Source organism: Siphateles boraxobius, unplaced genomic scaffold (genome assembly GCF_051911475.1).
Source record: "Siphateles boraxobius isolate OS27281-9 unplaced genomic scaffold, OSU_SipBor_1 1, whole genome shotgun sequence".
Lineage (NCBI taxonomy): Eukaryota > Metazoa > Chordata > Actinopteri > Cypriniformes > Leuciscidae > Siphateles > Siphateles boraxobius.
In genome coordinates, this window is record NW_027508699.1 from 3,559,242 (window position 1) to 3,572,500 (window position 13,259).

At 37.1% G+C, this 13,259-nt stretch overlaps 1 protein-coding gene across 2 annotated transcripts; it reads left to right on the top strand.

Annotated features, from left to right (window-relative positions):
* The first annotated feature begins 214 nt into the window (after nt 1–214).
* LOC143752184 (sentrin-specific protease 1-like) lies at nt 215–3,864 on the top strand. Of its 2 annotated transcripts, XM_077245327.1 has the most exons (10): nt 215–415; nt 1,095–1,210; nt 1,357–1,398; nt 1,473–1,544; nt 1,633–1,698; nt 2,535–2,623; nt 2,709–2,817; nt 2,906–3,014; nt 3,353–3,423; nt 3,596–3,861. In XM_077245327.1, the coding sequence occupies exons 1-10, from the start codon at nt 307–309 to the stop codon at nt 3,686–3,688; spliced, it is 876 nt and encodes a 291-aa protein (XP_077101442.1). In that variant the 5' UTR covers nt 215–306; the 3' UTR covers nt 3,689–3,861. The 2 variants fall into 2 exon arrangements, with proteins under 2 accessions (XP_077101442.1, XP_077101517.1); XM_077245402.1 differs by lacking the exons at nt 2,535–2,623; nt 2,709–2,817 and having other exon boundaries at nt 3,596–3,864.
* Nucleotides 3,865–13,259: the final 9,395 nt, after the last annotated feature.

Below are 13,259 nucleotides of genomic sequence, written 5' to 3' on the forward strand. Positions count from 1 at the left end.
CCCTACATCATTGAGAGACTCAGTGGCAAACTTGTCACATTAAACAAACCTGGAGGGATTACTTTAAAAACTAAATATAGCATTGGTCACATTAAACCATACAGAAGAAGCCAAACTGGAAAAGTGCCTGATGACTGTTCTGTTATCTCAATCAGTGGGTCTACAGAGAGTAACAGTTCTTGGAAGATGCCTCCTTGCACTGTTGCACCACTCAGCACTCCGCATTCTGTGACCAAGGTAAATGATTCTGAGAAGCTCCAAGATTCAGCGTTACAAAGACCTTCTGTTATTCAAGTTGCTCCTAAAATGCTTGACCAAACAAATGGGTACATCAAGGAGCTAAAATTAACCCCAACAGATGAAGAGCCAGCAATAAAGTTCCGATCAGATGTAAACCAAATCTCAGAGGAACAAGGTTTTATATTTACAGAGATCTCAGTTCATCCTTAGTTGCCAGTTTGGCCTAACTGACCAGTTTGGTCTTCTTGTTATGGTTGCTTGCTTGCAGTGTTTAAATCATGGTGGCCATTTTGACCTGTTGGTCACAGGTCACCGTTATTTATAGGAAGTGGACATAATAACCAATAAATCATAAAAAAACAGACCCCCCCCCACCCCCCCCATAAAAAAAAATATGCCTAAAAAATTCAAAATGCATGAACGAAGTCAAACAGTATTTTGAAATCAAAGCTCACTGAAAAACCTTCACAACTGCGGCCACCAAAATATTAAAATTTTCTTATTTAATAGAGATACCATAAATTGTTTTGAGTTATATCCACTTCCTCTAGCTGTCCTGTACCCTTTTGACATGATGACTGTTTGCAAGGGCGTAGGTTTGCATACATTTTAGGAGGGCAGAATGGTCCTTCCTAATACTTCAGCGAACTCAATCACATTATTTTACATATTATATACTACCGATGTGGGGTAGGGGGTGGATTGTTGTCTCTTCCAACTTAAAGACCAAACCTACGGCCTTGAATGTTTGGCACGTTCAATTTGCCAAGTTCATTTTATGTTGGCTCGTTGGCCCTGTAAAGTTGATTAATTAGAAAAATTATTGACAACACTAACTTGTCTTTCTTTTTCAGTAATGAAGGTCTGGGCTGCAAATGTCACTGGTCAGGTTGAAGCAGTTGTTGGGCCATATAAGCTCTATGACTCTTCTTTTCACTCACTGCAAGGGGCCGAGTGGCTTGCTGATGAAGTAAGTTATTTATACTTATGCTATGGGTGGCCTTTCTTTCCAATCGGGCGGTTGTCTAAATGACTTATAAACCCAAATTACTTATTATTTTCTCACAAAAATAAAGTTTAGTTTGTTTATATTCATGTTTATTTTTCTTAATTTAGGTTATTGATGCATACCTGCACCTGGTCGTTGAAAAACAACAGGTATGTATAGAATGTCTACTTATTTAGGAACACTAATTTAATTGTATATACTTACAAAATTTTTTTTTTTTCAGAACCACATACACCAGCTTTGTGCAGTTGTTGCACGTTCGTTGTTTGCTGGACAGTTCAGATGCCTAGGAAAGGTAATTTAGCTTTCCAGAAAGTAATAAAGTACATAATATTTACGTGTTTTGGAACCATCACAAACTTGTTATTAAATACTTTTCATAGATGAAGTTTCCCATTGAGGACATTTGGCTGTGCCCTGTGAACGTTGGAGCACATTGGATTCTTGTGGTGCGTGTGTATTTTTCAAAGTACATTGCAAGTGAGATTATAGAAAATGTTTTTTTTTCTTCTTCTTCTTCTTTAGTGATCTTGGGCTATTGTCAAACAGAATACTGGTGGGAGAGTTCGAGTTAACTAACCAACAGAGCAATTCAAGTTGTTTCGTTTTGTTCATGTTCGTGATATTTCACAAATGTTTGTCATGTTATGTTTAAATAAGTTTCATAGGTAAGAAATGTGTTAGGTAATGCAGGGTCAAAGATGACACACTGCAAGTTTTAAAGTTGTGAGCAGAGAAGTACACACAAATAGGCTATATATGACGAAGGCAAAGAGCCTTTGTTATCTTTATCTCCTGTCTATATATATATATATAGACAGGAGATAAAGATAACAAAGGCTCTTATATATATATATATATATATATTTTTTTTAGAGTGGGAACATTCCCATGTGAAGATAATGAGGAAATTACATTGTCTTTCATCGCTCTCTTCACCAAGTGCGTTCCAAACGGCTGCATAATGTCACGCAAGTGCCCTGCTCACTCCAAAGTCCCCACTTCAAGGGCTCTGCCCTTCGAAGGGAGTAGGGCATAGGGATGCTCACTTCCGTTTGGAATTTTCCCTCAGAATATTGCTACCATTCACTTATATTCTTATGTGTTATATTCACCTGCAAATAACTAAATCACTGTGTTGACACTTTCTCCATAATCTGCAGACATTCTTTAATGCTTTAGGTCAATAATTTAAAGGTTTATTTAAGCAGCTTCCTGTAGTTGTTAGTAGTGATCTAAAAATATTTTAAAACCTTATTTATGATTACATGACATTATATTCCAGATTATCAACATGCCTGAAAAAACACTCCTTGTGATTGACCCAATGGGAAATGAACGTTCTTATGAACATAAAATTCTGCGGAACTGGAGGTAACCTTTTTAGAACTGTTTCATCTTTTTTTTTTTTTTTATGCTATTCGATTCTAAACAGTACAAATGTCTCGACGACATCTAGGAATTTTTTAAAACTGAGATGTGATGAGCAAACAGCCCAGTGGCAATTACGGACCCTGAAGCACGACCTGCAGATGGATTCCAGCAGTTGTGGAGTATTGGTATTGAATGTATGTGTTCATATATTTTCAAGAGTGGCTTCAGGTCTGGATATGTTATAATGAATTTAATTAAGTCATCTGTCAATTAATGTTTCAGTTTGCTGAACAATACCTGCTGACAGGAACGATCAGCAATGTTCAGACTACGCCTGAAGCGGTCAGCTCAGCACGCATGAAAGTAGCCTGCACACTTCTTGGATGTCGAGGTGAGTGCTGTTTTAATTCTGTAATACCGTAGTAGTGTATGTATTGTAATGTACAGTGTGTCATGTAGTACACCTCTGTAGATGCTATCTTCACTCTATAATTTTCTTCTCTATCCCCTCTGTATATTTGGATATTCTTACTTGATTAAATACATTTTTCAGAGTAGAAAATAACTTGAAGGATGCAAAAAGTAATGCAAGAATGATTTGATTTAATGTAATTTCAGAACAGGTCTGAGAATTTTTTTTCATGGCGTTTATGTTGACATTTAGTACACTATGATATGATTGTCCAATGAATTCATATTTATCTTTTTTTAATGTTAACAAATGTATAGGTAATGCAGAGGAGTACTGTGTGCTTTGCAGCATGCTGGAAGACGACCCCAACGAAAGCATGATTGAAATGGTACAACTTATAATGCACACACCCAAAAAGCAATAGTTTAACTTTATGTGCCATGTTTTTTTGTAGAATTTTGTTATTTAAATGAAAAGGTAATTTTTCTTTTCATGTTTTCAGATTCTATATTGTTTTAAATGTACTAATTTACATATATATTCATCTCTTTTATTTTCAGGTACAGTGTGAGAGCTGCTATAGATGGGCACATTTTAAATGTTGCAACTTCAGTAGCCTAAATGTGTTTATGTGCAAAAAGTGTGTAGTATAGTTTGAGTGTATGTCCCTTTATCATTTGCATTGATAACAGTCTGCAGCACAGTGTGGTCTTAGTTCATATTTATATTAATAACTTATTGTTTTACTTGTTTTGTATTGTGCCTCTGTGTTGCATGATTTTGAATTTTGAAATGAATTTGATTAATAATCTCCTTTCTGTATATATTCTATCTGCTTGATTATAAATTATCTCAATAACTAATCTTATTTCAATTTACATTATCATCTGGTTTAGAGTAAATTTGTAACATCTGTCCAGGGACTATCTGTTTATTTTTCCAGGACAATCTGATGAGGTATTTTGCACTGTAAAATCATCCTACCCGTTTATTTCATAGGACAATCTGATGAGGTAACGTTACTTTGCACTGTAAAATCACCGTACCATGGCCTAATAAGAATATTCGGCAAAGTTACACTGAAATATTTTATGTAGTCACAGACGCGAAGCAGAAACCCTCAGTAGGATTTTACGATGTGGTAGGATGAACCGATAGATATGGCTATAATTTTGCGCTACGGTAGGAAAAACTGACAAGGTAGGACAGATCGACAGAACAAAGCTCATGGTAATTTCAAATGTCTGGATTGTCTTCCTCTGACTGGCTGTATATGAGTCCGTCCGCCCCCCCCCACAAAAAAAGTGATTTTTGTTGGGTACCAGACCAGCACATGTTGGGTATCTGGTAATGAAGTTGCTAAATAACCAACAAGGAAAAAGAAAGAAAAAGAAAAAAGAAGTAGCACTAGACAAGAGATAGGTGGATGTTAACCCTTGTGCATCAATTAAAAAAAGTTACACATAGGTGCACAGAGGACAAAAATGTCGGTGTTTAAAAACTGTCATAAAAATGTGAAGCTTGGGAGCACAGACTTGAGTTTGGTATCATTTTAAAGAAGACCCTTGGCAGATTATTGCTGAAGTAAAAAAATTATAATAAGTAAATCCCCAAAAAAGTTATATAGGTATAAATTTATGAAAATTATTTATGAAAATTATTTTATACAAAATATATATTTTATAAATCAAGTTGAACTCTAAAACAGCAAGAAAATCAAAGCCATAAATCTAAATAAATTGTGTTCCAAATTTGTGGATGATTTCTCAAAAAATGAGCTTTTGGTAAGAGTTTGTTTGGGCACAGTAACACATTTTCCCCATTGGGTGCCAGCAAAACTCCACTGGTGCACACAGTGATTGCATTTGTTATTTGCAGTTGAGTTTTTCTCTCAATATTACAAACACACACATGCAAACACACACATATTTTTTTATAACACACACACTAACCACACTCTGACATCCATACCAACACACCCACACAGATATCGTTGCATAATTTATCCAATTGGCTCTATAATATGCCGAAGCAAAAAACAGGAATAAAGCAATATTTGTTTTATAGGCCAAACCACATAAAATGGCACCATCTGATAAAAAATAGTAAAAATTTAAATTTTGAAGCCTTGCCAACAGAATGAAAGCCTCTTAACAAAGATTGCATCATTTTATAGTTGAATGGCCTTGAGTTTAAAAATTGCAGTTTTAATGGGTTTCAATGGGGACATTTTTGTCCAAAAGGCGCTGAGAGGGAAGTATTTTGTGAACCTAGTGCAAAAAAGATTTTTCAAAGGAAATGGGGGTGAAATAGTAAAATTACAATACAAATACACACCTGTGCCAAAATTCATGCAGTTAGCATTAACCAAAAAAAAAAGTTACACATAGCTACAAAGTGGACAAAAATGTCCATGTCAAAAAACTGTCATAAAAATGTTAGGTTTGGGAGCAAAGACTTAAGTTTGGTCTCATTTTTAAGAGGACCCTTGGCAGATTATTGCTGAAGTTAAACAAGTGAAAAAAGTCAAACCAAAAATTTTGTATAGAGGTTTAAGTTTATGAAAATTATTTATGAACATTATTATCGCTATTTTATATCAAATATATATTTTATGAAACATGTTGAACTCTAAGACTGATATAAATTCAAAGCCATAAATCTAAACAAGTTGTGTTCCAAATTTGAGGATGATATCCTAAAAAGTGAGCTTTCGGTAAGAGTTTGTTTGGGCACAGTAACAGATTTTCCCCATTGGGTGCCAGCAAAACTCCACTGGTGTACACAATAATTGGATTTTAGATTCGCAATTGAGTTTTTCTCTCTCAAATATTACAAGCACACAAACACATATACACACACAATTTTTTTTATTACACACATACAAACCACACTCTGACATCCATACCAACACACCCACACAATTATCGTTGCACAGTTTATCCAATTGGCTCTATAATATGCCGAAGCAGAAAACAGGAATAAAGCGATATTTGTTTTATAGGCCAAACCTGGAAAAATGGCACCATCTGATAAAAAATAGTAAAAATTTAAATTTTGAAGCCTTGCCAACCGAATGAAAGCCTCTTAACAAAGATTGCATCATTTTATAGTTAAATGGCCCTGGGATTAAAAATTGCAGTTTTAATGGGTTTCAATGGGGACATTTTTGTCCAAAAGGCGCTAAGTGGGAGTATTTTGTGTAGCTAGTGCAAAAAAGATTTTTTAAAGAAAATGGCGATGAAATAGTAAAATTCCAATAAAAACACACACCTGTGCCAAATTTTATGCAGTTAGCATTAACACAGGCAAAGTGATAAAAAAAAAACTGAAAAGGACAAAAATGTCCATGGGGAAAAAGAGGCAACGTCGATGCTAAAGAAAAAGGTCATGAATAAGTGGCAAACTAGATGGGACAGTGACACAGGGATGGTGTTAGGATACATTGCTATAGAGAGAAAATAGAAAAGAAGAAGTATTGTTGTCTAGACACACACTATTAAAATAAACACTGGCTTTTATATTATAGGTTTACATGAAAATGGATTATGCGATGTGTCTGATGTATTTGAAAGTGTATAAGTCATGTGCTTTTTATACGTAGTAAATATAATATATTGTGATACATTATTTAATTACTTTAAGAAAGGGGAGGAATTTTTATTATATATATATATATATATATATTTAGATAGTTATTTATTAGGGACCATGTACAATTTCAAACATAAATGTTACCATTTGATGCGTTGTACCAGAGTTAGCCATAGGCTAATGTACATCTGCAGTCCCCTGGCAGGGTACAATAAAAACAAACTCCCCCACCCCCTACACACATACACAAAACACATTTTATCAGCACCACATCAGTGTCAGATTTGAGTGGTCTTCAGAAAATATTTCAGTTGTGATGTAAAACTCTTAATGGAATTGCAGCTCTTTATGTCGTCTGTTATTGCATTGCCCCGTGTATGGCTTTAAAAGAAAAAGCAGATTGTCTAAAAGTTGAACGGCATGTTACAATCAAAAATAGAAGCTAATCTGGTAGATTTTACAGAAATTGCAGGGCGATTGCAAACAAAAACCAGTAAACATGCAGGGGCCAGGCCGTGTAGAATCTTATACACTAAAGTCAAGTTTGAAAAGAGTCTAAAATTTTCAAAACTCAATCAATTGGTTCTCTAGGATCTTGCAATGGTGGTACCGAAATGGCTTTTTATAGAGGATTTTTATAACTTGCTTATATAATGATTCTAGAGGTCTAATGGCAGATTCACTGGCCTATCCCCAACAGGGGATACAATATAAAATATGTGAAAAAATTAAAGCATAAATATTTTTGCTACATCCATAGAGAGGGACGATCTAACCTGTCTAAAGTTTGCCAAGTTGTATTTTATAGTTTTTGTCATTTTCTTAATGTGTTTCTTGAATCTAGATTCGAATCTAAAATGATACCAAGATATTTCAATTCAGTAACTATATCAATTGATTCATTTTTTTATATAATATTGTGATACATTATTTAATCACTTTAAGAAAGGGGATGATATAATTAAGAATATTAGGAGGCTGGATTGTCCTTGTGCGTTTTCATCGGTCAGAATTGGGCTGCTAAAGAGACTCATCTGCCAATTGAAAGCTTCTCTGCATATGTAAATACGTTTTCATCTCATCTCATCACAAACCTGGCACATTGCAGATATTTGTTGTTAATTGTTAATCTTTGTTGTTGTATATTGTCAATTTATATTTCATTTCATTTCATATTTATATATATATATATATATATATATATTTCTACATTTATTTATGTCAATTTTATGTTTGTCTACATGTACCTTATGACCAAAGCAAATTCCTCGTATGTGTAAAACTTGGCAATAAAGCTCCTTCTGATTCTAAATTTGAATTCCTTTCCATTGCCACAACTAGACTCCACCACGCCACGACGCACGCGCCTCTTTGTCTGACTTTCCCGCTCATGAGGTGTCATGGCAATCACAATCATGCCAGCAAAGTAGCCTACTTTATAATTTTAACTGTAAATACTTAATTTTATTATTTTTCTTTCAATGGTTTTAACATGGTTTTAAGTGATAACATGCATGTGCTTGCATGAGAAGAGAAACTTGAAAACTTTATAACATTTAACTGTTACCTGTACCTCTGACTGACATTTTGCAAAATAAAAATAACTGTTTCTGTAAATTTCCTGAAAAATCCCTTTTATGCATCCAAACTAAAGTTGATGTCCAAGTGAATCTTATTTAGTTAGTATATTGATAAAGGGGTAATGCTTGATATTTAATCAAATTGCTCCAAGAATTTCTTTGCCGCCTTTAAAATGAGTGGGGGGAAAGCCACACCTTTTCCCAAAATGTAAACAAGCGAGTAAGGATAATGATCCTGAAACTTGTAGGACTTGTAGGTGATTCAGGGGCAATAAGGGGCGATGGAGCAGACAACTTAAAACCATATACAGCCAGTCAGAGGAAGACAATCCAGCCATTTGAAATTACCATGAGCTTCAAATAAATATCCAGTACAGAATCAGATCAGAAGATTAACATTCCCGAAACAGTGAAATCTGCCCTCAAAGAAGGCGCTCACCAAGACGGCAGAAAGATGGAAGAAACGTCTAAAATCCAGAAATAAAAAAGTTACACCAAATTACAAAGTTTAAGTTTATTTTTCCTGTTCTCGTTTAGCGCCGGTCTGGCCACACCCACCGGCATGCGCGTCATTTACATGATAATGACCTGAATGTGGGAAACGCCCCCGATCAACAGGATAAAACTGGCGGCAAACCTTTAGGTAGTGGTGGGCATAGATATCATATAGAGACTAGATGCCCTATTGGCCGCTGTGGCGCAAGAAATGCGGCCGCCATATTAAACCGGTCATACTCCTATTTGCGTTGCATAGCAGCAGTTGATGCCAGAGCACTGTGCAGCATATTCCTGCTCAAATCGGCGGACCATCACTCGGGGATTACTTTACACAAGTAAGATTTAACATTTAACATTACCGTACTATTAGTTGTATTTTGTGAACAAAATAGCCTATTCAATGTGTCCTGTATCGTAGCTACGTGTATGACCTTTGCAGCAAAAAAACCCGCGTGAAAATCAGTTCGGTATTCAGTGAGATATGATTAATTAAATGCGCTGACAGCTCATTGCACCTGCCAAACAGATTACACTGAGCGGAGCGGGTGACCGGTTTAAGATGGCGACCCCACGGCTCGTCCGCGCCAATAGGCAGTAGCGGTCGATAGGGCGTCTATCTATATGATGTCTATGGTAGTGATGTTACGTATGACACTGAAGCTTCGATGTGCGTTTTGCGAAAGCGAAGCAATTTCTATTGAAGCCCCGTGTCGGGGTGTGTATTGGTTTCCCAGAGGTCACGTGATCGATGACAAACGAAGCCTCACTTTCTGTCCGTGTGCGTTTCGCTTTGGGTGTCAGAAGGCTCGAAGGTCCTTGTTGGCTCAGTCTGGTTGATGGGTTTGTGAGGAGACTAGAGTGCTGTACTTTGAAAGTTTATCAATACATTACATTTAAATAACCAAAACTACTTATTATTTTTTGTTATTGTTGTGTAATTTTGTTTTTGTAAGATCGTTGCACTTTTGGTGTTTTTTAGGTAATTTGGTGTTGGTATTTGGGTGTTTGGTGGAGGGTTTGTATTTACAGCAATGGCAACAGCCAAAAAAAGGAAGACTTCCCCTAACTGGGAATATTTTGAGCTTATAGCTTCCAATGAATGCATTTCTAAAAAAGAAGAAGAAAAAATAAATATTTAGGCTATTTATTTTTTTTTATTTTTATTTTTTTATCCTTGTATTGTATAATTGTTGTCTTGTATTCAGTCAATGTACATGTAGTCACTCCCAACAAAAAAAAATTATCCTCACACTTCTGAGGTGGAAACCTTTGTCTTCTGTTGGACAGTGCAGTAGACCAGCGCAAACAAGCTCAAATGACACTTCTGATGCGATCCTAGAAGTGGATAAATACCTTACAGAGACAAACATACAAAGAGCTGAAGATCCACTTGAATACTGGAGAATGCAGGAACATGTCTACCCCCATCTATATACATTGGCATTACAGAATAATTAATTTTTATCACCTTTCTGTCATTTACATAAGCACTATCACTGCCAAGTGTCAGATAAACAGATGATCCTATCACACAATGTCCTTATTCACTATGTGTGTGTGTGTGTGTGTGTGTGTGTGTGTGTGTGTGTGTGTGTGTGTGTGGGGAGAGAGAGAGTAGGCCTACAGCTCTTAATAAATAATATGCTCATTTTATATTTTATTGTCACACTTTAATGGGTAAAATAATTTATTTAATAATGAACAAATCAAACACAAACGTGTAAGGCTTTTTATTTGTACGCATAACACCAGATGGCGCTGTTCTCGACACTCTCGAAGCTTTGAATCTTTTCCCGGAGCAGTTAGGGGAAAGGCTCATTGCTTCACGAGGCTTCATTTCCCCATCCCTAGTCTATGGTGGTGGGCAGATCGAGACTTCGTGAAGCAATGAAACTGTTGAGCCAAATGTGCCATATTGTGTCGAGGCTTCGAATCAATCCGACGGCCGTCTCAACGGTGACACCTAGTGGTCACTTGCAGGTGTTGATCTGAAACAACATTGACGACGAGCCATTAAAAAAAATGTGTTTTTTGATTATTGTAGCTATTTTTCGAATATGTGAAGCTTGTAACCCGTAGGCTCCTCACTGTGCAGAATGTTATTTTGGTCCTGAAAAATGAATATTAATAAAATACATCAAGCCACATGTCTCACTTTTTTAGAGATTCTTATGAAAAATATTAATTTCTCTTCTTTGGAAGGACTTAGCCTACTTTTTTTAACAGATAATTTCTCCAGTCTTTGAAAAAATCCTCTCACAAAAACCCACGAGGTCAAGATGAGTTTACTTTTATACAGATTCTGTATAAAATGTTCTGTTCCCGACCCTGTCAATCAAACGCTGCATCGGCGGAGTACGCCACCTGTCAATGGATTCGAACCCGGGTCTCTCGGTCTAAAGCTTCGTTTAGCCGTAGTCACGTGACATGGTTGTTTTGAATCACGCTTCGGATCAGTAGGCTTGTTTTAGATGAGCAAAATCTGCGCAGGACAACAGATTACTTGTCAGTCTACACGGTGGAGTTAGTAGCAATTTTACTGGTGTTAGGGTGGGTGGAAGGAAATAGTCAGAACCAAGGAGTTGTTATTGCTTCAGACAGTTTATCAGCATTATTCACCATTCAATCTGGTACCCCTTTTCCACCAACAAGAACCGGGTGCTGGTTCAGAGCCAGAGCCAAAGCTGGTTCAGAGTGGGTTCGACTGACGAGCTTAATAAGAACCGATTTGCCTTTCCACCGGCTAGAGAGCCACAACAGAGCCAGATCTTACGTCACTGTATACGTCTCATGTTGCCCAGCAACGCTAGTGCGGTAGCGCCAAACAGTACGCCAGGCTTGTTCGAGATGCATCGGCTTCTCGCAGATCGATCTCCGCATGACATCAAAACACTGCGATAGCGATCTAAAAGCACAAGGAGTCGTATGTTCTCCAAACACTCCCGCAGCTCCGATCGGTCCGCGCCGCTCCGATGCATCTCGAACAAGCCATCAACAATAACGGACGTTGCAATACTATGGATGCTCATGGGTTTACAAAATACATCGGAGTCCAACGCGTTTGTGCAGCTCGCCGTAACTTACATAGACGGATATTTATAATCGAGCTGCTATTAGCTCGACTAGCTGCTATTTAAAAATGGCGGTCACAAGTTTCTATTCGTCTTGTTGGTCACGGTAACCCCGCCCCCAGCCCCTGACGCAAGTGGTTCTTACTTGGCTCTGTTCTAGACCAGCAATGATTTGGTGCTACTTAAGAACCACTTTTCCTGGTTCGGAGCTGGTGCTTTGCGTGTGGAAAACCAAAGAACCGAATTGAAACTAGGCTCTGGCTCCGAACCAGCACCAGCTCTGCCTTGGTGGAAAAGGGGTATGGGAGAGCATCATGTAGACAAGACATCATTCATCAAATACTCCACATTTTCCTCATACTTCATAATAAAAGAGTAGCTGTCTCTTTCCTTTGGGTTCCTGCTCATATAGGGGTGGAAGGAAATGAAGTTGTAGATATGCTAGCAAAAAACTCTATAAAGCATGAAACAGTAGATGTGCACATACCAATAAGTAGAGCAGAGGTTAAAACCATTATGAAACAAAACTCACTTAAAATATGGCAGGAATATTGGAACACAGTGAATACAGGACGTCATCTATACAGTATTCAAAATCAAGTAGTCACAAGCATGAGGAAGGGCAGAAGCCCAAGGGAGGAGATGTTAGTTTCAGGTCTTAGAATGGGTCACACTGGTTTAAATGCAAAATAGGAAAACAACTCACTGGATTATGCACTTATTGTAATGTACAAGAGACAGTGAAACATATATTGTTAGACTGCAAAAATATGAAGAAGATAGAATAGAATTAAAGGCACAAATGGATGAACAAAGTTTTACACTTGAGTGTTTATTGGGGAAAACATCTGGGAAAATACACAAGCTGTTAATTTTGTTTTGGACACGGCGAAAGAATTTAATAGGAGTTCCTCTATCTCTTTTGGATGCCAGTTTAATGCTCACACTCCAGTCTGGCGGTAATGCACCTTTGAGATGAGTTGCCAACCGCCATTAAATCCTGAAAGAAGAAGAAGAAAATCTGCGCAGAACCGATCACGGGTGATCAGCGCGAGATGCATGCCGGTTAGAAATGTGTCCGAGTAGACGGTGGGCCGAACGCTGCTATCTGCTTTAGTTTTTGAAATGATAGATCCTCGAGGATGGAGTAGCTGCTTTTTTCACATAAACTAAATAATTTTTTCTGAACACATATCCGCTTGTTGGCAGTATCAAGTCGATCCTATTTTTTTTAAAACTAAATTTACGTTTAATTAACGGATTAGGCAAACGCGAGGGAACACTATACATCTAACCAATCAAAAAACGAATTCTATCGTCACGTGACTAACGTCTGCCAATAGTATTCGTTCAAAATATAGTGCCATTACCACGACTGGGTTAGCGTTGCAAATGCGTTCTCTAGCTAGCTATCCACATCCATGAGTTCACACCATAAAATCTTCTCTAAACAAATCTACACAATCAAACATTTCCCAGCA

Excerpts from the sequence above, each read along its gene's own strand:
- LOC143752184 (XM_077245327.1), top strand. The coding sequence starts at position 307 with ATGCTTGACCAAACAAATGGGTACATCAAGGAGCTAAAATTAACCCCA. Across the intron at positions 1,211-1,356 it reads CCGAGTGGCTTGCTGATGAA|GTTATTGATGCATACCTGCA; the intron begins GTAAGTTATTTA and ends TTCTTAATTTAG. Across the intron at positions 1,399-1,472 it reads TGGTCGTTGAAAAACAACAG|AACCACATACACCAGCTTTG; the intron begins GTATGTATAGAA and ends TTTTTTTTTCAG.